This window comes from Boleophthalmus pectinirostris, unplaced genomic scaffold (assembly GCF_026225935.1).
Source record: "Boleophthalmus pectinirostris isolate CB_2022bp ecotype Guang Dong unplaced genomic scaffold, ASM2622593v1 HiC_scaffold_23, whole genome shotgun sequence".
Taxonomy (NCBI): Eukaryota; Metazoa; Chordata; class Actinopteri; order Gobiiformes; family Gobiidae; genus Boleophthalmus; species Boleophthalmus pectinirostris.
The window spans coordinates 2,728,256-2,753,331 of record NW_026571207.1 but is presented as its reverse complement, the minus strand read 5'-3'; the positions used below and the strand labels follow the sequence as shown (position 1 = coordinate 2,753,331).

Below are 25,076 nucleotides of genomic sequence, written 5' to 3'. Positions count from 1 at the left end.
TCCAAGCCTGGAGTCCGCTCTGGTCCCGGTCCTGGATCAGTCCTGGTCCAGTCTGTATTCGGTGCAACAATCCGACATCGCAGTCACGGACGTCACGTAAACAGGAAACGGCCGTTACTCGTTTTTTGCATTTTTCATTTAAACACAAAATCAAAAACTGAAAAAACGAATCATTATCTGTTTTTTTTTTATTTTGGTTTTGGAGACAAATAATGAAGAAAATAGTTTGTTTTTTGATTTTCTTATTTTTGGTTTTATTTTGAAAAACAGATGAACGAATGATACACGGATACAGAGGGGAAATGAACAGACTCAACAAACTGAAAAAATGGAACCCACGTTTTCTTGAAAGTCTTCAATGACCCCCCACGAGTACATCTGACTTTTTCCATGTTCACAAAATACAGAATGTCTCTAATCCAGGCGTGGAGTGTGACTGGAGCAGGAGACTTCCATTTAAGAAGAATAAGGCGTCGAGCAGTGAGGGTAACAATGACATATTTTTGATATCGAGGGTTCAAGTCTCAGCGGTGTTTTTATATTAAAACATGTGAATAATGAACAGTGTTGGGAGTGTGACTTTTAAAATGTATTCACCTACAGATTACAGATTACATACACCAAAATGTAGTTTGTAACGTAATCCATTAAATTACTTAAAGTGAGTAATGTAATCTGAATACTTTGGATTACTTGATTTGCTGTAGAGAAGCAAAGACGAGGAAATCGTAACATAAGATGTTTTGTCTGATAAAAGAAAATAAAAAGCCCAGACTTTACTGAACCAAATTAAAAATACTATTGATAGAAGAAGAGGAGACACGTCCACACAGCAGGATTTAGTCCTGGTTTAGACCTGGTTTTAGTCCTGGTTTAGTCTTGGTTTAGTCCTGGTTTAGTCCTGGTTTAGTCTTGGTTTAGACCTGGTTTAGACCTGGTTTATACCTGGTTTAGACCTGATTTAGTCCTGGTTTAGTCCTAGTTTAGATCTGGTTTAGTTTCTGGCCATGAGTGGAATTACTGATAAAAAAAAAAAAAAAAGGATATAGCCCAAAATGTAAAAACAGTAAAATCCCTCTGTGTAATCCATTTATTTCAACAAAGTAACTGTAATCCGATTACCACTCACTGAAACAGTATAATAATAATTTGTACTCTTGATTACGTAACTCTGGTACATGTAATCTGTTACTCCCCAACACTGATAATGAAATACAAATAAGTGAATCCTTTGTTATTGAGTTGTTTAAAGGGATAGTTTGGGTTTTTTGACGTGGATCATCCGCACTGACTTACCCCCGACGGCGTCCTGTGAGCCCAGATCCTGGCCGGTTTTGGTGCTGACGAAAGTAGTCCGGCAAGTTGGCTGAGGTCTTTCTTCTCAAAACAGTATGTGTACAAAAGAGCGATGTATTTGCCTCACAAAACCTTTGTCCTCGAAAAAGTCAGACCTCATAATCGCTTGGGGCTATTTTCTCTCCATTTCATTCCACCAGAACACTACGATATCTTGATTTACGGACAAAACAGCAAAATAAAACCTCCAGGATGGTGCAGAGTGGGTTAATGCGAACATTTTAAGACCGAAATGAGGAGTCTGACAGCAGCAGATACAGAAAGTGCTCCTCCTTTTCCTCCAGGTCAGTGAGCGTTCAACAGGTCGGGTCCAGGCTCAGAGGACTTGAGTTTGGGCGTCATCAGTAACTGAAACCAAAACAGTGTCAGTCATTATTCATGCTTATTTACATACGACATATTCTCATAAGTTGTATTCGAAATGACATAGGCTTGTTTGTCCTGTATTTAATGTTAAGCTACACCTGATTATCCTCCGTAGAGAAATTAGTCCTCCACATTCGACTGCTGCATCAACACGTCGGACACCTTACCGGGGGTGAGCTACACTCACCCACATGGCCTCCCACTTGTCCCGACCGGGCCGGAAAACGGGGAATTTCTTGTACAAGTCATCGTTAAATGCACATTTGCGCTTCGGTGTGTTGCAGACTGACCGACTGTGTGTGTCTGCTCGCTCCTTCTGAGTCGCAGACGCTACGAGAGACGCTCAGTTTAATGCCCCCAATGAAAGATCATGAAAATCCGGACATTTTCATCACTGTATGAGAACAAAACCCCCGGATGCAATGGACAGGACGCAAAAAAACTGACATGTCCGGGGAAAAACGGACATTTTCTTAAAGGTTGTATAGAGGATTTTTTAAGGGAAGAGAAATACAGCCACAGTCCTTTTTCAAATGTTGTGCATGTGTGACACCACCTTCCTCCTCCACAGCTCCTCAGCAGAAACATCTCCTCCTGCCTCCTGACTCTAGAAATCACGCTTGTTTACAGCCGTGCGTGTTCAGAATTACTGTTGAAGTGACCTGTCTAGAAATAATTTAGCGACTGACACATCAGTTTTTAGGCCCTTCGTCTGCTTCAGTCGCGCCATTACTGGAAGGAATCTCCAAGAATCACCCCAGTTTGGTTTTGCTCCTTTTCCCCTTCTCTTCGTCTTTCAGCGACCTCAAAAACTGACTTTCTTTTGCGACAAACTGGTCGTGGATTCTCATCCGCAACCGCAACAAACTTTGTGCGAATTGCGTAAAAGCTACAGTTTAAAAAAGCCTCTAAGAACCGCTGAATAAACCATGTAATCCCAGCGCCGATGAGTCAATTACACTAGAAACAGGGAGTTTGATTGACAGCCTAACAGCCAATAGAAAATGAGGGAGCCTCGTTTTCTATTGGCTGATGTTTATCTGGCTTCACTACGTCCACAGTTGATGGATTTTCATTCTTTTTTTTTTTGGTCATTATAATTACAAAGCTGCTGTGTCTCTGTAATGGTATTTTAAACTTTCATTGACAGTTTGAAACAAAAAAAAAAAATCCTCCATACAACCTTTAAGGCCACCACACACTACAGGATTTTTAAGAGTGTGATAAAAAGCGCAAACCACAGACCAAGCTCCCAGGTTCCAAAATAACCACCCATTCAAGTCACAGAAGTACACAGAAGAGGAAGTGGTGCTCTGTTTACCTCATGGATCTACGGTTTACCTCTGGAGGTCGTGTAGAAGTGACACCGAGGACGAAGAATTGAATGGATTTGGAGTGAGATGGAGAGTTTGGTTAAGCTTGTTCTGTTGTTTATGTTATAGTTTATCTGAAGAACTGTTCATATGTTCTTCTCTCTTCTATTGTTTTTACTACAACTTGACTTTCAAGATCAAATGTCCTGGTCTCTGATTTTATAAAATACATTTACCCCAAAAAGTGTGACTAATATATGTTTTTTTCTTCTTCATTAGACATTTTTGGCTGGTTCGACTTATAGCCCGAAAAACATGGTAGTATGAGGGAATTCATGGTCCGAGTCAAATTTGAACTGAACCATACTGTGAAGGCTAAAGAAATGAATAGTTTATAAAGGTTAAAGATAAAAATCGGGGGCAACGCTGTTTAAATTGGTGTAGTCAGTCTGTATACTCACAACAGTTTCTCCAGTCTCTGTTGGAGCTCCTGGACGTGCTTCTTCCTCAGGTAGTTTCCCTCCAGACTAACTTCTTTCAGATGTGAGGGGTTGGACTTCAGAGCTGAGGCCAGAGAGGAACAGCTCACCTCTGACAAACTGCACTCATACAATCTGAAAAAAACAAAAAAACAAAACACAAACGACAAAAGTGAAGTCCAAACTATTTCCATGTCATCTTCCTCTGACGATTCCGTTTTCATTCACTGCCGACTTGCTATGTTGCTGTTCCCTCATCAAAAACACGCCTGAGGAGGTTTAAGATGTCACCCATGCATGTTTGGGTAATTTAGCGATCTGAAGTGATGTGTCCGATTTTCGAAGCGTGTGCCGAGTAATCCGGAAAGGCTTTGGTGAGGCGCGTATCGAGGCTTGTATCGGTGACGTACGTGGTGACGTTCGAAGCCTCGTGAACCGCCCGTACCACGTGACCAGTTCAGGAAGTGTTTTGAGGATTTGGCGCGTGATTCGAAACACAAGGGCCAAAGAAACACAACAGATTCTCCCAAAACATTTTGTGGTGTTGGGTTATTGGGAGTTTGGTACATTCTATTTGAGATTCTTTTTTTTTTTTTTTTTTTTGCAATGGAGCCAGCAAGAAAAATTATATTTTCCCCTGTTTGGCAACATTTTGAGCTGATATCTCCTTACAAAGTATATAGTAATAATGATGTAATTTAATAAACAATATTACTAAATACACAAATTTGACAACACACTGCTTCCCCTGGTCTAATATATTTCTTGTAAAAAAAAAAAAAAATCAGTTGAAGTGTCTACTTTTTCTTTTAACTCAACCATTATATCATGAACACAGATTCCATGTTAATAAATTCACAATTTATGTTGAAATCACAAACATTCAAATATTTAATCATTCATTTGTTCAGTATAAATCTTTCCATCAGAACCACGATGATCATGTTGATCAGACAGCACCCTCCCTACACGCCACAACTGAACAAAGCCCAGAGTCACCGTGAACGTCACAAACAAACAAAACCACTCACCCATCACACTGTTGGGTTTCCTTTAAAGTCCAGTGCGGTTTATTTGTGAAAAACTTCAAAAATAGACCATTTAATGACAGTGCGTCTTATAATCCAGAGCGCCTAATAGCCCGGAAAATACGATAAATAAATATTGTCTAAATTGTACAAGCTTTTTTGTGGTGTCCTAATACTTGGAAAAGAGTAAACTTCACAGGGACAGGGCCAGAATCACCTAAACCTGCATTTTTCATTAGATTACAGATGAATATTTTGTACCTAGGGCCAAGAATTTGGTGTGGCGCTGGCACCTCAGAGTGGACACTGCCTCCTTCCCTACGTGTAGTTGTGTTGATGACCGAGAAGGAGCTGTGGAACGGGGGGAGGGTGTAACAGTAAGAGACAGTGAACTGACCTGAGAGTCTCCAGTCGACAGTCTGGACTCTGCAGAAAACCACACAGATGAGACACTCCTGAATCACACAGGTCTGTGTTATCTCCAAAGTCTAGTCTTCTCAGATGTGAGGGGTTGGACTTCAGAGCTGAGGCCAGAGAGGAACAGCTCATCTCTGACAATTTGCAGCTGCTCAATCTAAATAAAAAAAACAAAAAGAAAGCCTGTTTAGAAGGATTGTACTTTGGACTAAACGCTTAAACTAGGGTGACGTCCCTATTTACCCGGGACAGTCCCAGTTTGGAGCCTTGTGTCCCCTGTCCCAGCAGATTTATACAAAACCACTGATTTGTCCCAGTTTTATATATGAAATGTTCAGGATGTCTTGATTTTTGACCAATTTGATCCCTGCCACCAGTAAAGAGGTACAAACTGTCACCTGTTTAGGTAAAATACAGAAAAGCTGCTTAACCCTCGTGCATCCCTTGAAAAGAATCACACCATTATTTATGTACATTTACATATAATGTACACTGGGAAAGAATACCACAATATTTTTATGCAGTGCGGATTTTTGTCCAACTTTTTTTATATCAGTGTCTTCATTTACTTCTGTCCTAATCATACACACCAAATATTATATAATTCTTTGAAATTTTAACCCCTAAATGCCATTTTTGACAGCAAAAGTCTCAAATTATGTGCATGAAAAAAAGAAAAAAAAAAAAAGATTTTTTTCTATATCTTTCAAGTAATTTTAATGAGTTTGTGTTGGGATTATCAGAGGTTGGGGAATCCTCTAGAACAGGGGTGTTCACAGTTTTTCAGCATGTGAGCTACTTATAAAATGACCAAGTCAAAATGATCGACCTAATACAAAGCCAAGCAAACTGCACTGAAACACTCTGTGCCCCTTTTTAGATTCTCCCCCACAGTTTGAGAACCTCTTCTTTAAGAGAACTTCCTCTGGCACTTTACACAAAACTGTGAAAAAGTGAAGGAAGATTTTTAAACCTGTTTTTTAAAGTTCCAAACTGGAGTTGCATTCTTTTCTGGTTTTGCAGTGATATTTACCAGCCTCTGCACATTTACCAAACCAAACGCACATCGTGACAAACACAGATGCATTTGTGCACTTTTGTTAGACAAACTTCAGCCAAATGTGGCAGTAGGTTTGTTCTGTAGATCCGCTCTATGCTGTAGACCTGCTTTGTGCCAACACTGGAACACAAATTTAGACTCGTTTTTGCTTCATGTTTGGTCTTGCTCTTCTAATCAGCCGCACTGTGGGAGGGGCTTGTGTTCGCTGTACGCAGGAAGGAGCGAGAGCGTGAAAAGGCGAGGGGCGGCGTGCTGACGTGAGGCAGATGGACAGGTAGGATGTTTAGGAAGTTTAACCTAAAGTTTAGTGCACAGGCTCCACTGAGACGCCCCACACGCTCCTGCACCCCGGTACAAGTTTATTACCAACAGCAGCGGCCGTAACGAAATATGATCACACATGTTGAGTGTCAGACCTTGAGTGAGAGACAAGACCGAGTCCAAACGCGAGTCCAAGACGAGACACGGCGATCTACCCACACGACCTTGACGATCGACGTATTGAGCACCCATGATCTAGAACACACCCAGATCATTTTAACCTCAAATATCTGTCTCTGTCCTTCAGTCTGGTGCATTGTACAAATGTCTTTCTATTGATATAATCTTATGGCCACACCGGCCTGTTGAAGCCTGATTGTGTCAGACCTCAGAAGCTCAGTAGGGCTGGTCCTGGTTGGCATTTGGATGGGAGACCACTGGGAAAATCAGGAGCCACAGGGCAGCGCCAGTCGGAAAAAACAGTTGTTGTGTCCTTAGGCAAGACACTTCCCCCACATTGCCTAGTATGAAAGTGGTGTGTGCGTGAGTGATGGTGATGGTCGGTGGGACCAATGGCGCCGATTGTCATGGCAGCCACGCTTCAGTCAGTCTGCCCCAGGGCAGCTGTGGCTACAAAAGTAGTTTACCACCACAGGGTTTGGAGTGAATGAATAATGCTGAATAATGCTCTGTAAAGCGTCTTGCCTGACAAATGTCTGTGAAAATCTCTATATAAATAAAGACTTACTTATAATGGAAGATACAGTAAAAAGAAAAAAATATCAAAAAATTCAAAAAGACACTAAAACAAACATTTTTTGAGGATTTTCAACACCAAAAAAAAAAAAAAAAAGAAAAAGAAATCAAAAGGTGAAAATATACTGGCAGTTATGTCAGTAAATAAGACACTTTGAATGGAAGTCAATGGGACAAAAATATACCTAAGGACCATGGGTGTGATTATTTTAATTATAGATTGTTCAATTAATGTGATTTTTAAAGGAAACACAGAAATTAAAAATACATCACAAACTACACAAACTGGCCAATTTTGGTGCTATTTGGAGCAATATGGTCAAAGTTACGCAAAACAAAAAAAGTTGAGATGTAGAAAAATGTACCGAGGGGCGCAGGAGGGTTAAAAATGATCAAAACACAAAGAAAATGTGACTATACTGACTCGCATCTAAGTCATGAATGGTCACTGCAAAACAATTTTCCTTAAGTACTCGCTTATTCCACAATTTTAATATTATTAACCACCCCAAACCGAGGATGTCCCAGTTTTTGGTTTTGAAAATCTGGTCACCCTAACCTAAACCCTGCTCAGAATCACATTTCAAATAGAGTGAACACACTGGGCACTACCTGGACTAAAGGGAGAGTGAGGGGAGAGGTGGAGCTGAGTCTGGAGGTATATGGTACAGTGGTGTAACAGGTAACTCCACCCCTGTTGCCAGATGTTTGCAATCAGTGTTTGCATGATGTCACCAAGCACCTAATAAAATAAGAATAAGCCTGATGGAACTTCATGTTTTTACAAGTCTTAGTGTTTGTTGAACAGACCTGAGAGTCTCCAGTCGACAGTCTGGGCTCTGCAGAAAACCACACAGATGAGAAGCTCCAAGGTCCCTCAGGTCTGTGTTACCCCCCAAGTCCAATTCTCTCAGATGTGCCGGGTTGGACTTCAGAGCTGAGGCCAGAGAGGAACAGCCGGTCTCTGTCAGTTTGCACCTGTACAGTCTGAGTAAAAATACACAATAAGAACAGATGTAATGAGAGCATCATTGGAGAATTTACAGTTAGATCTTGTCCAGTGTGGTTTTATATTTGTTCTGATATAGCTCAAGATCATTCTCAGGCCGTACTCACATCAGAAAAGTGCTTAAATCAGCTTTTTTGAGCTGGATCAGATACAGACTTTATTTTTTTCAGCTGGTTCGGATGAGGTCTCATTGAGCAAGTGGAGTATAAAAAGTAAACAAATGCACATCTGTGACGACGACGCACACACTGGACAGAACCAACAGGTGCAGGGCAAATCAGAGGCCAATACAGCTTCATTAGGTCATGAATAAATAAATATGAATAAAAGAAGAGTAAAATTGTAAAGTAGCAGTCTATTATTTTGTATTTTTATTGAGCAAAGAGACAAAGTATAAGTACTATTAAAGTATAAACTGAGATTCAGACAGAACACAGTAGTCTGGGGGGCAAGTGTCTGCACCAGCGGATAACCATGGACCAAGAGCACACAGGAACACCAGGAACACCAGGAACACCAGGAACACCAGGAACACGCGGTGCAGTTCAGTTCAGCTGGATCAGGCTGTCACGAAGGGCTGCTAACTGTTTAACTGGTACAGTCATTTGGCTGTAGGGTTCAGCGTGCACAGCTGAAAATCTCCCTGTGGAGTTCTTAACATTTTTTTTTTTTTTCCTGGATGAATGGATTTTATCCTGGACACGTTGATTTAAATGGACTAAACAGGGGTCAGCCTCAGCACTTGGAGGCGCTGTCAGAAGTTTGGTTTGTGCGTCCTGTCCCTGCACTTGGTCCATACTTAAAACGGTAAGAAATATAAAAATAATGCATTCCCATTTTGTGTGCTAAATGATCACTGTATGTGGCTGGTTTATGCATTACACCTTTACACTATCAAGCACCATGTCTCTTTGTTTCACATCGAGACATTTGTATTCAGACCATAAGAGGGCTGCACCAGAATCCGACTGAAACAGATCCGCTTGTTTAGTCTGGATCAGCGTTCGCTTGTCTTTATTCACATCTGAAGTAAAGTCTGGACGTTCAGGTGTTATGGGCTCAGGCCTCCAGCTCTTCCAGGGGAACTCTAGGGGAACTGAACTTTAGTTCGTTTTAATCGGACTAAAGTCTGTAGGTGTGAATATGCCATAGTGCTATTCAGGAAAGGTTTGTTTCTGTCCTGTGAATATGATCTTTTTAGTACCAATACCTGTTCAAATGTTCCAATACTAGTTATAGTATCAATTAGTATCAGATTTTTTTTATAATTTTTGACTAGCTGGTAATACACCATCTCCATATTCATAAAACAAACTGCAGAACACTGTGGAGGCCTCTCACTTTCCATGAAATCCTTCTTCAAACCCTCTCTCGCCCTCTCTCATTTATTTGGACAATGTTTTTGAAATCAAGATTGATAACGACTTACGAATGGCAGTCTGAAAGTCTTGTTGTCTAAAACATTGTCCAAATGACTAGTTTGGAAACGGGAGGTTTTGGAGGTTTTCTAATCCTACAGGAAACGAAAATGGGATACCTGAGGAGTTATGTGAGCTAATGCTGCACATTGTGTCATGGCTGAGCTGGAGCTGTGAAACATGTGGAGTGTGTAACCGTAAGAGACAGTGAACTGACCTGAGAGTCTCCAGTCGACAGTCTGGACTCTGCAGAAAACCACACAGATGAGACACTCCTGAGTCCTTAATGTCTCTGTTGCGTCCCAGATCTATTTCCCTCAGATGTGAAGGGTTGGACATCAGAGCTGAGACCAGAGAAGAACAGCTGGACTCTGACAAACCACAGCTTTTCAGCCTGGATCAAGAATACAACAGAATAATTGTTTGAACTGAAGATTACTATGTTTGTATGCATTGTTTAACTTAGTAAGTTAATAAAGTAATTTCTCAACCCTCTGGTGGGCCTATTGATCAGTAAGGAGAATGGACTGACCTGAGAGTCTCCAGACGACAGTTAGGACTTTGGAGTCCATAACATAACACAAGTATTTCTGAGTTCACAGCTGTGTTATAGCTCAGGTCTAAGAGTCTCAGGTGAGAGGGATTGGACTTCAGTGCAGAAGCAACCACTTCGATGTGAATTTTTGAAAGTTCACAATTAGAAAATCTATGAAAATAAATAAATTAAGAGTTGAATAACTTGTTCCTGTAAAACAAGGGACACTTTTACAATGAAAACTTACTGAGCACTTCTACAGTTTCTCACTGCTGAGACCATTCTCCGTCGTCCTTCACCAGACGTGTTGTACTTCATTGGGACCAGTTCCTCCAGGACCTGCTCTGACATCTGCAGCATGTAGGCCAGAGCCGAGCACTGGGTCACAGACAGTTTCTCTGACCTGTCCTCTGACTTTAGGAAGTCCTGGATTTGCTGGTTGACCGTGTGGTCGTTTAACTCTGTCAGACAGTGGAAAATGTTAATGCTTCTGTCTGGAGAGGATTTGGTGTTCATTTCTTTCAGTTTGCAGATGACTCTTTCTCTCATCTCTGAGGTGATCTCTGCTGGGCCCAGAAGAGCTCGCAGAAGCCTCTGGTTGGACTCCATTGTGAGTCCATGAAGGAAGCGCACAAACAAGTCCAGGTGCCCGTTAGGACTTCGGAGAGCTTCTTCCAGAGCTGCCCTGAGAAAGTCGCCGAGAGTTGATTCTTTTTTCAAGAATTTAAGAAACACAAGCAGCTCCTCTTCTTTTTTAAAATTAAAGCAGTGGAGCAGGTAAACTGCTGCCATAAACTCCTGGACGCTCAGGTGGACGAAGCAGTAGACTGATTTGTTGAAGAGGACACTCTCTCGTTTAAAGATCTCTGTGCAGAGTCCTGAGTAGACCGAGGCCTCAGTCAGGTCCAGACCCACCTGCTCCAGGTCTTCCTCATAGAACATGATGTTTTCTTTCTGCAGATGTTCAAAGGCCAGTCTGCTCAGCTTCAGGAGCAGCTCACAGTCGTCTGTGCTCAGCTCTCGACCACTGCTCTGCTCACTGTACTTCCTCTTCCTGTTGGTCTGCACTAACAGGAAGTGGGCGTACATGTCGCTGAGTGTCTGGGGCAGTGCTCCCCTCTGATTGCTTCTCACATGTGGTCCAGGACTGTGGCTGTGATCCAGCAGAAGACTGGGATCTGGCACATGATGTGGAGGCTGCGGGAGGTTCTGATGTGGGACAGGACGGTCTTACACTGCTCTTCATCTGTGAACCTCTTCCTGAAGTACTGCTCCTTCTGATGGTCAGTGATGAAGCCCCTGACCTCTGTCACCCTGTGCACACACTGCGCTGGGATCTGATTGGCTGCTGCTGGTCTGGAGGTGATCCATATAAGGGCAGTAGGAAGCAGAGTGCCTTTGATGAGGTTCACTAACAGCACGTTGACCTCTGACCTCTGTGTGACCTCAGAGATGACCTCACAGTCAAAGTCCAGAGACAGTCTGCTCTCGTCGAGGCCGTCGAAGATGAACAGGAGTTTAGAGACGGACAGAGTGTGTGCTGTGAGCGTCTGTGGACACAACGAGAACATGAACAAGAGGAGACATTTGAGTGTGATCAGGTTTATCCACACATGGAAACACACACTCACATACAGAGGCTTTGACTCAGTGTCAAATACCTTCTAAAAATGACTCGAGACTCAAGTAGAAGAGCAGATAAAGGAGAGTCACCTGTTTTACCAGCACTGGATGGAACACTTGTATCAGCTCCATCAGACTGTAGCGCCCCCCTCTGACCAGGTTCAGCTCTCTGAAGGACAGCGGCAGCACCAGGTCCAGATCCTGGTTCTCTGAGCCCTGGGCCCAGTCCAGAGAGAACTTCAGGACTGAGAAGGTCTTCCCCACTCCAGCCACGCCGCAGGTCAGCACGGCTCTGATGGACCTCTGCTCATATAGAAATGGTTTAAAGATGTCCTGACACCTGATGGGAGTGTCATGGGCAGTCTTCTTGCAGTAGCTCTCCAGCTGAGTCTCCTCGTGTTGAGCACCAGCCTCTTCACTGAGGCCCTCTGTGATGTACAGCTCACTGTAGATGCTGTTCAGAGGAGTTGTACTTCCTGTTTCAGCTCCTTCAGACACACTCTCAAATCTGTGCTCCAGACTGCTCTTATAGTCACCTGAATAAAGCAGTATACAGTTTGGTTAGAATATACTAGAGCTTGTATTTGTTACAATTTGTCACCAAATACATCTTGGCTTGTTCACACATATGAACAATGCACATCTAATGGTCACAAACTAAAACTCTAGGTTAGACAAGTCAAGAGTATGTTTGTATATAGATACTTATGGATATTTATAATGCAAAATCTACTTTTTGGAGTTTTCAGCCATGTTCTTATGTTGTCCCCTCATCAAAAACATGCCTGAAACGGTTTTAGCTCTGTTCAAACCCTCTTTATGGTTAGCAGTAAGATTCTATCCAAAGCTTAACCCACAAGCCATGCAGTAATTTTTCATAAATATAAAAAGCGTGATACAAAACAATAGACCACATTTTCACAAGCCTGATGCAATGTGCAGTACTTTCATTAATGCAATGACTGCCAAAACTGAAATCTATTAAACATAAACATCACAACAGGGAAAATCCATCTAATAGTGCCCCCCAGTACACAAGCATATCCACAAGCATCCTCCATTTTATCCAGTATTATGGCAGTCCAACCACTGCACAGTAAGGGGGGTAAAATCATTTGACTAAATGATTGAAACCTTGCAGATTTCTTTGTTTAGATCTGATAAAAAAAAAAAAAAAAAGAAGTCAGTTTAGTGTTTTATCTGTATACGATGGCAAACATCTCCCATTATCTACGTGTTATCAGGAGCCAAGGTTTACTCCACTATAGACACATTGAGCTTTTCCTGATTTTTTTTTTTTTTTCGTACACCATTGTACATCAGCGTTCAAGTGTAGGGCCTCTCACTTTGGACACAGCTGTGAATGCGCAGTCCTGCTCCACTCTGAGGGCGATCGCAGATACCACAGCACTCGTCCCAGGCTGGAGAGGAGACTGGACCGTCCAGGACACTGCCACACAGACAACAGGACAATGTGGACAAAGAGACTCCAGGTCCTGCCCCTTTGAAACCGCAATTTCTTTGTCAACATTGTCAGTAAAACAGGTTTATAAAGGCAGCAGAGGTTGTAAAAATACATGTACAGTACCAGTCAAAAGTTTGGACACACCCTCTCATTCAACGTTTTTTTTTTTCTTTATGTTTACTTCTTTGTACATTTTAGATACATATGGAAGACAACAACAACATTTTTAGTCTCCACCTTTTACTTCATGATCTCATCAAGTCTGAAATGGTTTTCCCTTCACCGCTGTGCTCTGTCAAGGGTCAAGAAATGCCAAAAGTGGAAACCAAGACTCAAAGCAAAGTGTGGCCATAAAAAAAAAAAAGTAATCTAAAATAAGTTATTTTTAATGTATTTTTTGTTAACTACATGTGTTTATTTGTAGTTTTTATGCCTTCAGTGAGAATCTACAATGCAAATAATCAAGGAAATAAACGAAAAAGTGTGTCCAAACTTGTGACTGGTCGTGTATTATTATTTTTATCCAGCTCTGGGTCAAACATCTAAGGTTCAAAAATGCTATTTTTACAGTAAATACAATTGAAAATCTGTGGTTTGCTACAGTCGCCATCATCACTGGGGTTGTATTATTCTCATATTATAACTTTAGAAATATTATTGCTTTGTCTAGAATGTTCCACAGTATAGATTAAACCTACCTATCACAACAGAGATGAGCAGGTTACAGCACTTCACTACATTACAGTTCAGATCTGTGGAGAGTCGCTCCTATTCACAGAAGGAATTACTGTATTTTTGGGCCAATAGAAACTCCTGTAATGAATACATTCTATCTGGATATGTTTAATGTCATGCCACGGAACATTCCAGGTCAAGCAATAACAAATCCATGGAGAGAAGTAGGTAGCAGACCCTCCACCAGAAACGTTTAGAATTTGAAGTTGAAGTAAATATGACCTGACGAAGACGCCACATGTCAAAATGCCTTCGCTTGTCCCATGTCACCATTAAATTACTTTTATTTTCATTCCAGCAGAATACCTCAGATTTTTTTTTGGACCACTTTTTACTTTAACACAGTATGTTTCACATTGCAAGCTTAGTCGTCTTCACTGTGTCCTCTTAGTTCACTGTTTGTTAGTGTCTGAGCCTCGTCCTTGAGGAGCACCTGTTGTGGATGTGATAGATAAAAAAGAAAGTCTGTTGATATTATAAAGAGAGTTCAGATGGTACCAAAGATATAAATACTAAACACTGTACTATTTACAAGGGTCATTTCAATTGATTGATTGCATTTATATAGCATCTTTCAAGATACCCAAAGAGCTTTACAGTTCATTATTCAGTCACTCCACACTCAATGGTGGTAAACTACTACTGTAGCCACAGCTGCCCTGGGACAAACTGACATAAGCAAGGCTGCCAATCTGCACCATCAGCCCTTCCAACCACCACCACTCACACACACACTACTTTCATACTAGGCAATGTGGGTGAAGTGTCTTGCCTAAGGACACAACAACAGTTTTATGCCACTGGCACCCCCCTGTGGTACCTGGAATTCTTAGCAGTCTCCCATCCAAGTACTACCCAGGCCCAGCCTGCTTAGCTTCTGAGATCTGACAGGATCAGGGTTTGACAAGCTGGTATGGCCACAACAATTGGCAAGTGGAAACAACTGCTGCACACAACTGCTATTCTTTTTGAAATAAAGTAATGGAATAAGGATGTGAACTTTCTATTCTTCATTTTACACAAAAAACAACCACGTACCTATCCCAAATGACTAAGTAAGTAAGTAAGTAAAGTTTATTTATATAGCACTTTTCACAGGCAGGTCACAAAGTGCTTCACATACAAAAGACAAAAACAGCAAAAGATACATTCATAAAATAAAATCAGTCGTAGCAGCTCTAAACCTGAGAGGGAGGGAACGCTTGTTCAAAGAAAAATGTTTTTAGTTGCTTTTTAAAATCATCTACACTATCTAGAGAGCGTAGGCATGGAGGCAGTTCATTCCAGAGTTTAGGGGAGACGGCTTGAAAGGATCTGTCTCCTCGCACTTTAAAACTTGTCTGAGAGACCATCAACAGGTTTTGGGAGACAGACCTCAGGCTACGGACCGAGGTGTACGGCTTTATCTGTGATGTCAGCAGAAGTCTGGTCATGTCGGGCCCTAAAGGTCAAGCACCAAAAGTGGACATGAAAAAGAACAGGGAGCCAGGGTCAGGATTTTAAGATGCTAGTGATACGAGCTCTAATGGTGGTGCAGGTCAGGAGCCTTGGGCAGAGTTTTGGACCATCTGCAGCCGGGGTCAGTTCCTTCTTGCTCAGGCTGGTAAACAGACTGTTAGGATAGTCTAGTCTTGAGGACACAAACACATGAATTACCTTCTCTAACTCAGCTTCAGAAATCATCATACGAAGTTTAGATATGTTGGAAAAAGCAGTGTTTAGTGAGTTGTTTAGAGTGGCATTGTATCGGAGTAGAGAGCGCAACATGGACATTGAACTAAGACACCCTGAAGCTCTCACCTCCTCTGTGTTTTTATGAAGTTGAAGTAATTGGAAGGACAAACATTAAATAATGCACAAAATCTGTTATTTTCAAAGGGTAGACACGAAAATGAGAAATGAAATCATATCTGAAAGAGCAGTACAAACAACAGAAATGTTTAAATCATTTCATATTGTTAACTTAAAGCTTTTGTCACTCACACTAGGGATGTACAGTATACTCTTACTAAATAGTAAATTGGTTCAAGTCCTATCTAGAAGACAGGAAGTATTTTGTTGAAATTGGAAACTGTGTCTCAGATCACATGGCCCTGACCTGTGGGGTGCCTCAGGGGTCAATCCTGGGCCCCCTGTTGTTCAATCTCTACATGCTGCCATTAGGCCAGTTAATAAGCAGCAATAACGTGTCCTACCACAATTATGCAGACAACACTCAGATCTACGTCTCTCTGGCAGCAGGAGACTATGGACCAGTGGACTCACTTGGTCACTGCATCCAACAGATCAGTGTGTGGATGCAAAACAACTTTCTCCTGCTAAACTCTGACAAGACTGAAGTCATAGTGTTTGGTCCACAGAAACAAAGGGACAGTGTCAGCATCACCTCCAGTCTCTCTCTCTCTAAAACCTTCAAATCAGGCAAGAAATCTAGGGGTAATAATGGACTCAGACTTGAACTTTAAATCAATAACATCTGCAGCCTTTTACCATCTAAAAAACAGAGCAAAAAATCAAAGGTTTACTGTCTAAATCAGACTTGGAGAAACTTATCCATGCGTTTGTCTCCAGTAGGTTAGATACTGTAATGGTCTGCTTACTGGTTTCTCCAAACGAACTGTGAGACGCTGCAGAACATCCAGAACATCCAGAACATCCAGAACATCCAGAACATCCAGAACGCTGCAGCTCGGATCCTTACTCGAACTAGGAAGTACGAGCACATAAGTCCTGGTCTCAGGTCTCTGCACTGGCTCCTGTGCCTCAGAGACTTTAAAGCAGCTCTACTTGTGTACAAGTCTCTCCATGGCCGAGCACCAAAGTCCATCTGTGACATGTTAGTGTCATATGAACCATCTCGCACTCTGAGGAGCTCAGGGACCGGCCTCCTGCTGGTGCCCAGAGTCAGAACTAAACAAGGGGAGTCAGAGTTTCAGGTTCATGCAGCTAAAACCTGGAACAGTCTGAACATGTGAGACAGACTCTTCTGTGACGCTGTTTAAATCCAGACTCAAAACATTTCTGTTTAACTGTGCAAATAACTGAAAGGTTTTCATTCTCCACTCTTCTCTCCAATTTATGTCTCTCTTTTTAAATTTTAATCTTCATGATTATTTATGTTTTGATTTGTTTTTATTATGATTTTAATGTATTTCTTATTCTGTAAAGCACTTTGAATTACTTTGTGTACGAATTGTGCTGTACAAATAAACTTGCCTTGCCTTGCCTATACTCTTGTGGTTATTTTGAAGAGTGCAAAAGTGAAGAAACAAGAAAAAGCTGCAAATAGTGGTTGTGTATGGTGGTGGTGCAAAATTTTATCTTGAGTATGTTTTATGAATATGAAAAACTACAAAATGTAACTGACAAAAGGGAAATGAAAGTTGCAGTAACCCTTCTGCTTTTGTTTAATTTTAGATTGACTTAACATTTGGGGTTTTCGCACATATGAGTACACGAGTTCAATTCTCCAGTCCAAATGTAGTTCCTTTTTTTTTCACTTTCTTAAACGAGAGGTGTAAATCTACAATAAAAATGCCGTGCTGCTTTGACATTTAGTTAATCATCTGATAAATAAACAACAATTTAATTTAATTTGCACTTGAATGTTGTAGTTTTGATACAAAGAGAATGATCATGTTGTGGCACTCACGGTTTGGAGTTTGCAGAGCCTGTTTCAGATTGGAAGGATATTGGGTAGAACATGGAGCGGTCACTCTTCAGAGACTGGAGGCTGGACACCGCTGTCGAAGTCTCAGGCCTGATCATAGAAAATGGTTGCTCAGTTCTAAAAATGATAACGAGGAGATATTTTACTTCTATGGAGTATTAACTGCCACCTCATAACATATTTAGATCACCATGTTGCCTTTTAAAAATAAAAAATATTATTATTATTATTACTACAATTTTATCACTGGATTAAATATAATATTATCATTGCTGTTGGTAAAAACAACATCGAGTGCATATACATGACAGCAGTATCCCGGTTATGATCGGGTTTTTTGAGTTTCCCGGTTTCGTTATGGTGCATGTAAACACAGTATCCCGGTTTCAATATCCTGGTTATTAGAAACTAGAAAAATTAGAAAAGGGATACTGTAGCTGGTTTATTACCTCCGCCAAGGAGGTTATGTTTTTGCCGGCATTTGTCTGTTTGTTTGTTTGTTTGTTTGTTTGTCTGTTAGCAACATAACTCAAAAAGTTATGGACTGATTTTGATGAAATTTTCAGGATTTGTTGGAAATGTGAAAAGGAAGAACTGATTTCATTTTGGGAGTGATCCGGAAGAAATCCTGGATTCTGGATCACTTTGAAATTTTTGTTAACATTGTGGTAAATGCGGCCAAAAAATTTGTTTCTCAATATCTCGATTAATTATTGACCAAACCCCATGAAATTTGACTCAGGGATGGACAATGGGATCCTCTTTCATATTCCAAAGGCTGATCCGGATCTGATCCAGAAGACTGATTTTATCGCAATTTATATATAAAATGGGGGTAGTCCTTGGCGGAGGTCTGCGCTCTCTGAGTGCTTTTCTAGTTACAATAGTAACCGGGATACTGTGGAATGTAAACACAGTATCCCGGTTACTGCAGCATAAATTTGAGTGCGCATGCGTCCAAAAGACAAATATTTTTCAGTCTTTTCACCACAACAGTAGTGACATAAATAAAGTGACCAACATAAATAAAGGGACCATACGTGAGTGAAATGACTGCGCTAAACCTGCACACGTACATGAAACATCTCCTTTACGATATATGCACAGAACAGACTCACCATCATCAGCACATCCTCTGTCACAAAAAGAACTCACATAATCCACTGAGTCGTGTCTTTTACTCCGAAAGAAACTGATCGCATCAGCGGCACAAGGAGCAGCTGTTTTTATCACCGCTAACAGTTTATGCTAATTAGTCATGCGGTCTTAAATTTCGTTTCTGTAAAACGTAAACAAATGTGGCAAAGCTGAATTGTATTATCAAACAGGCTGATGTGGTTATGGTTTATATGTTATAAAGTTGAGTTTATTTATACAGAATATTTTAATAAAAAAATCTACACTTTGGGTTTGATCTACGTAGTGGATTGTGGGATATCTCAGAGTTCTGTACCGCTGATTAGAAACTCACGAGAAAGGAGCTCATGGTTGTTTGTATTTTTCCTGGTTTATTACATTAAATTAATTTTTGCCCTTGTGCATTTGTAAGATTATACCAAGAAACCGGGATACTCCATTTGATCATGTATACGGGGATATCCCGGTTTCTCAGAGCGCATGTATACACAGTATTCTGAATACTGACATAACCGGGATACTGATGTGCATGTAAACGCACTCACTAAAACATTATAGACTTGGTTCTCGTAGACTTGATGTTGTGTGCACTTTAGCTGCAACAGTGTGGGTTATGTGGTCTCTTTCCCTTCTCTGGTTTTCTGTCAATCATCATTTCATCTTTACACTGTTTCTTTATGACTCTGGGCCGCTGCAAGTCATTTTTATTTTTAACATGGGGTGCTGTGAAAAAGTTTTTTTGTTTTTATTTTTATTTTTTAAACCCTCTTAGCCTATAGACCTGTTTAAAATACATTTTAAATGTGAATAAATAGACTGAAATTCAAATATTATAGAGATACACACTTTAATCTAGTCTCTCATTATTATTATTTTTTAAACTCTTTGTTATTATAAATATTCCCCTTGTGGATCAATTAAGTCTCCCTAAATGTAAATCTAAAACACAGGTTACAGATATTTTATTAATTATTCATATAAATATTCATGCAAGTATACATGTATCTACTACACATCTATCTAATACAATATACACACATTTCATATATGTGTGTGTGTGTGTGTATATATTTCCATACTTTAGCTCAAAAAGGATTGAGAAAAGATAATACATTCAATGCCATAGTGTGCCCTGCAGAAGATCGAGCCAATATTTATATTTGTTTATTTTTATATTGATAGAAATATAAATAAAAAAGTATATTTAAGTATTTAGGTTTGTAAATATAAATGATCCTGCTCTTCCTTATTTGCAGTGCACTCACCGTGTGGGCTCCTTCAGGATCACACTGTCCTCCCCCTCCACACCCTTCATGATGCGTCTCTGAAAGGACAAAGCACAGAGGGTTTGTTCAGAGCATTTAAAGGTTTATTACGTCACTTTTTTGGTTTAGGGTGTGAAACCTTTAAATTTCCATGGAGATGTTATTGCTTTGCCTGGATGTCCTCAAGTCTGCGCACTCTGCACATTTACCATCACTGTCTGTTTCTTTTGTAGGCCTGTCTGTACGAGTTTGAGCAGCTCTAATTTAGTATGAGCACCATTCTGTTTGACTTTACTCTGTTAGTATAAGAGTTTTATAAGGACTACACTTTAAAACCTGACCTATCTGTGCCCTCAAATACAAAACATGTTCAAATCAAATACAGCTTCTGTTTTTCAGAAAGCAGAATGAGCCTCACATGAGTCTCTCATTTGGGTTGCCAGTTTGAGTGCTGAATTCCAGTTGGTTTAAACCTAAAAAGCCTCTCTCTGATCTGAACAGTCACTACCTAAACCCCGGCATCTTCAGCCAATCATGGATTGAATGTTTAGGATTATGATGGAAATAATTCACACCAAAATCTTTTCAAAATATTATTAAAGCAAAAAAGTGTCCTATCTCCAAAATATCTCAGTAAATGTCATACCGTGAGATGCATATTATGATAATATCGTACCGAGAGATTTGGATGTCATTACATCTATATAGTAAAAACAGTTTAGTAGTCTGTTTGTCCTGGTTTTTATGAACCTGTCTCTTCTTTAACCTGAGATTTGTGTCAGTTAATATCACTTAAGAATAATTTCACCCTCTGACTCTTGAGTCTGTAGTGTGTAGGTTTATGTAGGTCAGCGTGGCCAGTACTTCGCTTTGGATTTGAGTGCTTCTTATATAAATACACCGTGTCTGTGTTGGTCTCGCGATGTGAGCAGTCACATGTTCTACTGCAGCACGACCCTCAGTGTCTCAGGCGTCTGTCGCTGAACAAGTTTAACAAGATTAACAACTTTAACCAAAGTAAACGACAACATGGAAAGTTTTGATGACCGTCTCACTGAAGAATGAACACCCTTATGTAACAGATAATACTCCCTACAACTGTACAATTCACCCTTATGTAGCAGATAATACTCCCTACAACTGTACAACAATTCGACCCTTATGTAACAGATAATACTCCTACAACTGTACAACTACTTATGTAACAGATAATACTCCCTACAACTGTACAACACTCGACCTTATGTAACAGATAATACTCCCTACAACTGTACAACTGTACACTTATGTACAGATAATACTCCCTACAACTACAACAACTGTACCTTATGTAACAGATAATACTCCCTACAACTGTAAACAACTCGCCCTTATGTAACAGATAATACTCCCTACAACTGTACAACAACTTGACCTTATGTAACAGATAATACTCCCTACAACTGTACAACAACTCAACCTTATGTAACAGATAATACTCCTACAACTGTACACAACTCAACCCTTATGTAACAGATAATACTCCCTACAACTGTACAACAACTCGACCTTATGTAACAGATAATACTCCCTACAACTCCCTACAACTGCAACAACTACCTTATGTAACAGATAATACTCCCTACAACTGTACAACAACTCGCCTCAGATAATCTCCTACAACTGTACAAAATCACCTTATGTAACAGTATACTCCCTATAACAACTCAAATAAACTAATACTCCTACAACTGTACAACAACTCGACCTTATGTAACAGATAATACTCCCTACAACTGTACAACAACTCAACCTTATGTAACAGATAATACTCCCTACAACTGTACAACAACTCGCCCTTATGTAGCAGATAATACTCCCTACAACTGTACAATTCACCCTTATGTAGCAGATAATACTCCCTACAACTGTACAAGAACTCACCCTTATGTAACAGATAATACTCCCTACAACTGTACAACAACTCGACCTTATGTAACAGATAATACTCCCTACAACTGTACAACAACTCGCCATTATGTAAACAGTATAATACTCCCTACAACTGTACAACAACAACTATGACGATAATACCCTACAACTGTACAACAACTTCACTCCCCTACAACTGTACAACAACTCACCTTATGTAACAGATAATACTCCCTAACTGTACAAAACTGATTATGTAAACAGATATAATCCTACCTGTACAACAACTCAACCTATGTAACAGAAATACCTACAACTTGTACAACAACTCGACCTTATGTAGCAGATAATACTCCTACAACTGTACAACACTCAACCTTATGTAGCAAGATAATACTCCCTACAACTGTCAACAACTCGACCTTATGTACAGATAATACTCCCTACACTGTACAACAACTCACCTTATGTAACAATAATGTATAAACAACACTCAACTGTACAACAACTCACCTTATGCAACAGATATATCCCTACAACTGTACAACAACTCGACCTTATGTAAGCAGATAATACTCCCTACAACTGTACAACAACTCGACCTTATGTAACAGATAATACTCCCTACAACTGTACAACAACTCAACCTTATGTACAGTAATACTCCCTACAACTGTACAACAACTTTATGTAACAGATAATACTCCCACAACTGTACAACTCGCCCTTATGTAACAGATAATACTCCTACAACTGTACAACAACTCAACTTATGTAACAGATAATACTTGTAAACCTGTACAATAATACTGTACAACAACTCGACCTTATAACAATTAAAACATACAATAGATAATACTCCTAGTAAACCTTATGTAACAGATAATACTCCTGTAAACAACTCGCCTTATGTAAGATACTCCCTACACTTTACAACAACTCGCCCTTATGTAACAGATAATACTCCCTACAACTGTACAAAAACTCACCCTGACTGTATGTAACAGATAATACTCCCTACAACTGTACAACTCACCCTTATGTAACAGATAATACTCCCTACAACTGTACAACAACTCACCCTTATTGTATGTAACAGATAATACTCCCTACAACTGTACAACAACTCAGCCATATGAAAGATAACTATGCCCTGTCAATCATCTCATCATATCATTTTTGCACTTTTATTTTGACATGTACATTTGCTGTTTATTTAGAATTTATTGTAACCATTTATATATTTTACTCTTTGTTATTGTGCTATATTGTGAGCTCCTGTGTCCAGATCATTTATTTTGTGGATCAATAAAGTTTGTCTAAGTCTAAGAAGTTTTGAATGCAATTATTTATTTAAAAATGCTTTTAAAAAATAAGAGTTTTTTTTTGTTTTTTGTGTTTGTTTGTTTTAATAGCACAGTGGTGATCATTATAAACATTAAAACTAGTATTAGGTAGAATGAACCCAACAGAGTACGTAAATACAACCTACAAAAAATAACCCAAAATAAACTGCTGGGTCAGAATAACCCAGAGTTGCGTTATTTTATTTTATTTTGTTTTTTTATTTTTAGTAAATTTATAGCCCAGCATTTTTGTGTATGAGAGTGAACGCGACTTTAGCCATTTAAATGATCCAATCCACTTTATTTCTATAACACATTTCATAAACAACAGTGTTGGGAGTAACGCGTTATAAAAGTAACAAATTACTGTACTGAGTTGCTTTTTGTTGTAACGCAGTAATGTGCCGTTACAGGGAAAAAACTATAATATTTTACTCAGTACAAATGTCAGTAACTCGCGTCACAATGATTTTTTTAACCTGGATTGAAGTGGTGGATTTTTCTTCATACAAATTCGCTAAAATCACCGCGATATCAGCAGCGGTGAAACACCAGAGACGCGGAAACATTGAAGAACTCCACTCTGACCTGGTTCAGTCCTGGTTCAGCACTGGTTTAGTCCTAGTTTAGTCCCGTCCTGGTTTAGTCCTAGTTTAGTCCTGGTTCATTCCTGGTTCAGCTCTGGTTTAGTCCATATACGGCGCAAAAGTTCAAACATAATAATGACAATAAATATTAGGGCCGGGCACGATAACACGTAAATTTTGCATTAACTAATGAAGTCATTATCGCCGACATTTATTTTAACGCCATTAACGCAGTTTTTATTTTAATTTATTTTTTTTTTATTGTAAACGTGTGTTGCTCACTGTCTTTTATTTTGAAAAAGTCCACCGTGAGCGTTTCTTTAAGTTTGACATCTTTTCTTTACACTTTTTTAAACTTTTTTCTGACCATGTGAGATGCAACGTGTCCGAGCCTCCACGAGCCGCTGGCTCGGCCGCAGGCTCCGACTCCGGCCGCGGGCTCCGGCTCTGGCCGGACCAGCCGTGCGCTCTGAGCTGAGCTTGTTTCTTTAGTTCAGCGCTGCAGGGGGAGTCACTGATTTACCCAGATACCATTGGAAGAAAAAATGTGATTGGTCCATTTCCATTCCATTATATTAACCCTTTGTTTCCCAAGAAATATCAGTCCAAGTTTATAACACTGATCTAGAAATTATTACGAGTGTCGTGTTTATTACTCACTGCATAAAAAATATTGGGAAAATATATTAGTAGGATAGTACAAAAGTCTTGAGCCTTCACTGAACACCTTGAAGACTCTGAGGTTCCCCTGTGAAAGAAATGCTGTTTGCACAACAAATGTGTGACTCTTTCATTTACATTTCCAATAAAAGTGCAGCTATACACTACTTTTTAATTCATTAATTGGTTTTGCGTATAATATGCAATTAATGTGATCAATTTTTAAAATTTTTGCCCAGCCCTAATAAATATATAATCATAAAATAAACGCTCAATTCAACCAGTAAAATAAAATAACAATAGAAGAATAACAATAAATTAAACCAGTAAAATAAATTCACCACCTGAATAAAACGTTGCACTGGAATATTAAAAATTGAACTGTTATTGCGAAGTCAAATATGTTTCCCGTGTACAAAGTTGTCACTCGTGTTTGGTTTTTTTGTTAGTTTTAGTTTATTTAACGCTTAAAAAAGTTAAATGAAGCGTTCCACACTCACCTCTTCGGACGAGCTCAGATCAGAGTGAAGTACTTATTGTTTTTTGTGTTTGTTTCAGGGAGAGGCTGAAGCCCCCCCCCCCCCTGTTTCTGTGAAGTCATGTGACCCGTGCGGTGGGAGGTGACAGGAAGAGCCGAGCAGCGCTGCCGTTGCTTGACATGACGCACGCACAGACTGCT

General features: G+C 39.9%; 1 protein-coding gene and 1 pseudogene across 1 annotated transcript; both read right to left on the bottom strand.

The window, feature by feature from the left end:
- Window positions 1-102: 102 nt before the first annotated feature.
- Window positions 103-19,952, bottom strand: LOC110153577 (NACHT, LRR and PYD domains-containing protein 12-like). The gene is given in 12 exon segments (XM_055158904.1): window positions 103-1,704; window positions 3,497-3,649; window positions 4,940-5,116; window positions 7,847-8,023; window positions 9,681-9,857; window positions 9,996-10,169; window positions 10,246-11,125; window positions 11,128-11,548; window positions 11,712-12,157; window positions 12,968-13,071; window positions 17,474-17,608; window positions 19,894-19,952. Coding segments are annotated over 12 exon segments (2,901 nt in total). The 5' UTR covers window positions 19,944-19,952; the 3' UTR covers window positions 103-1,697.
- LOC129410767 (5S ribosomal RNA) lies at window positions 14,630-14,746 on the bottom strand (annotated as a pseudogene).
- Window positions 19,953-25,076: the final 5,124 nt, after the last annotated feature.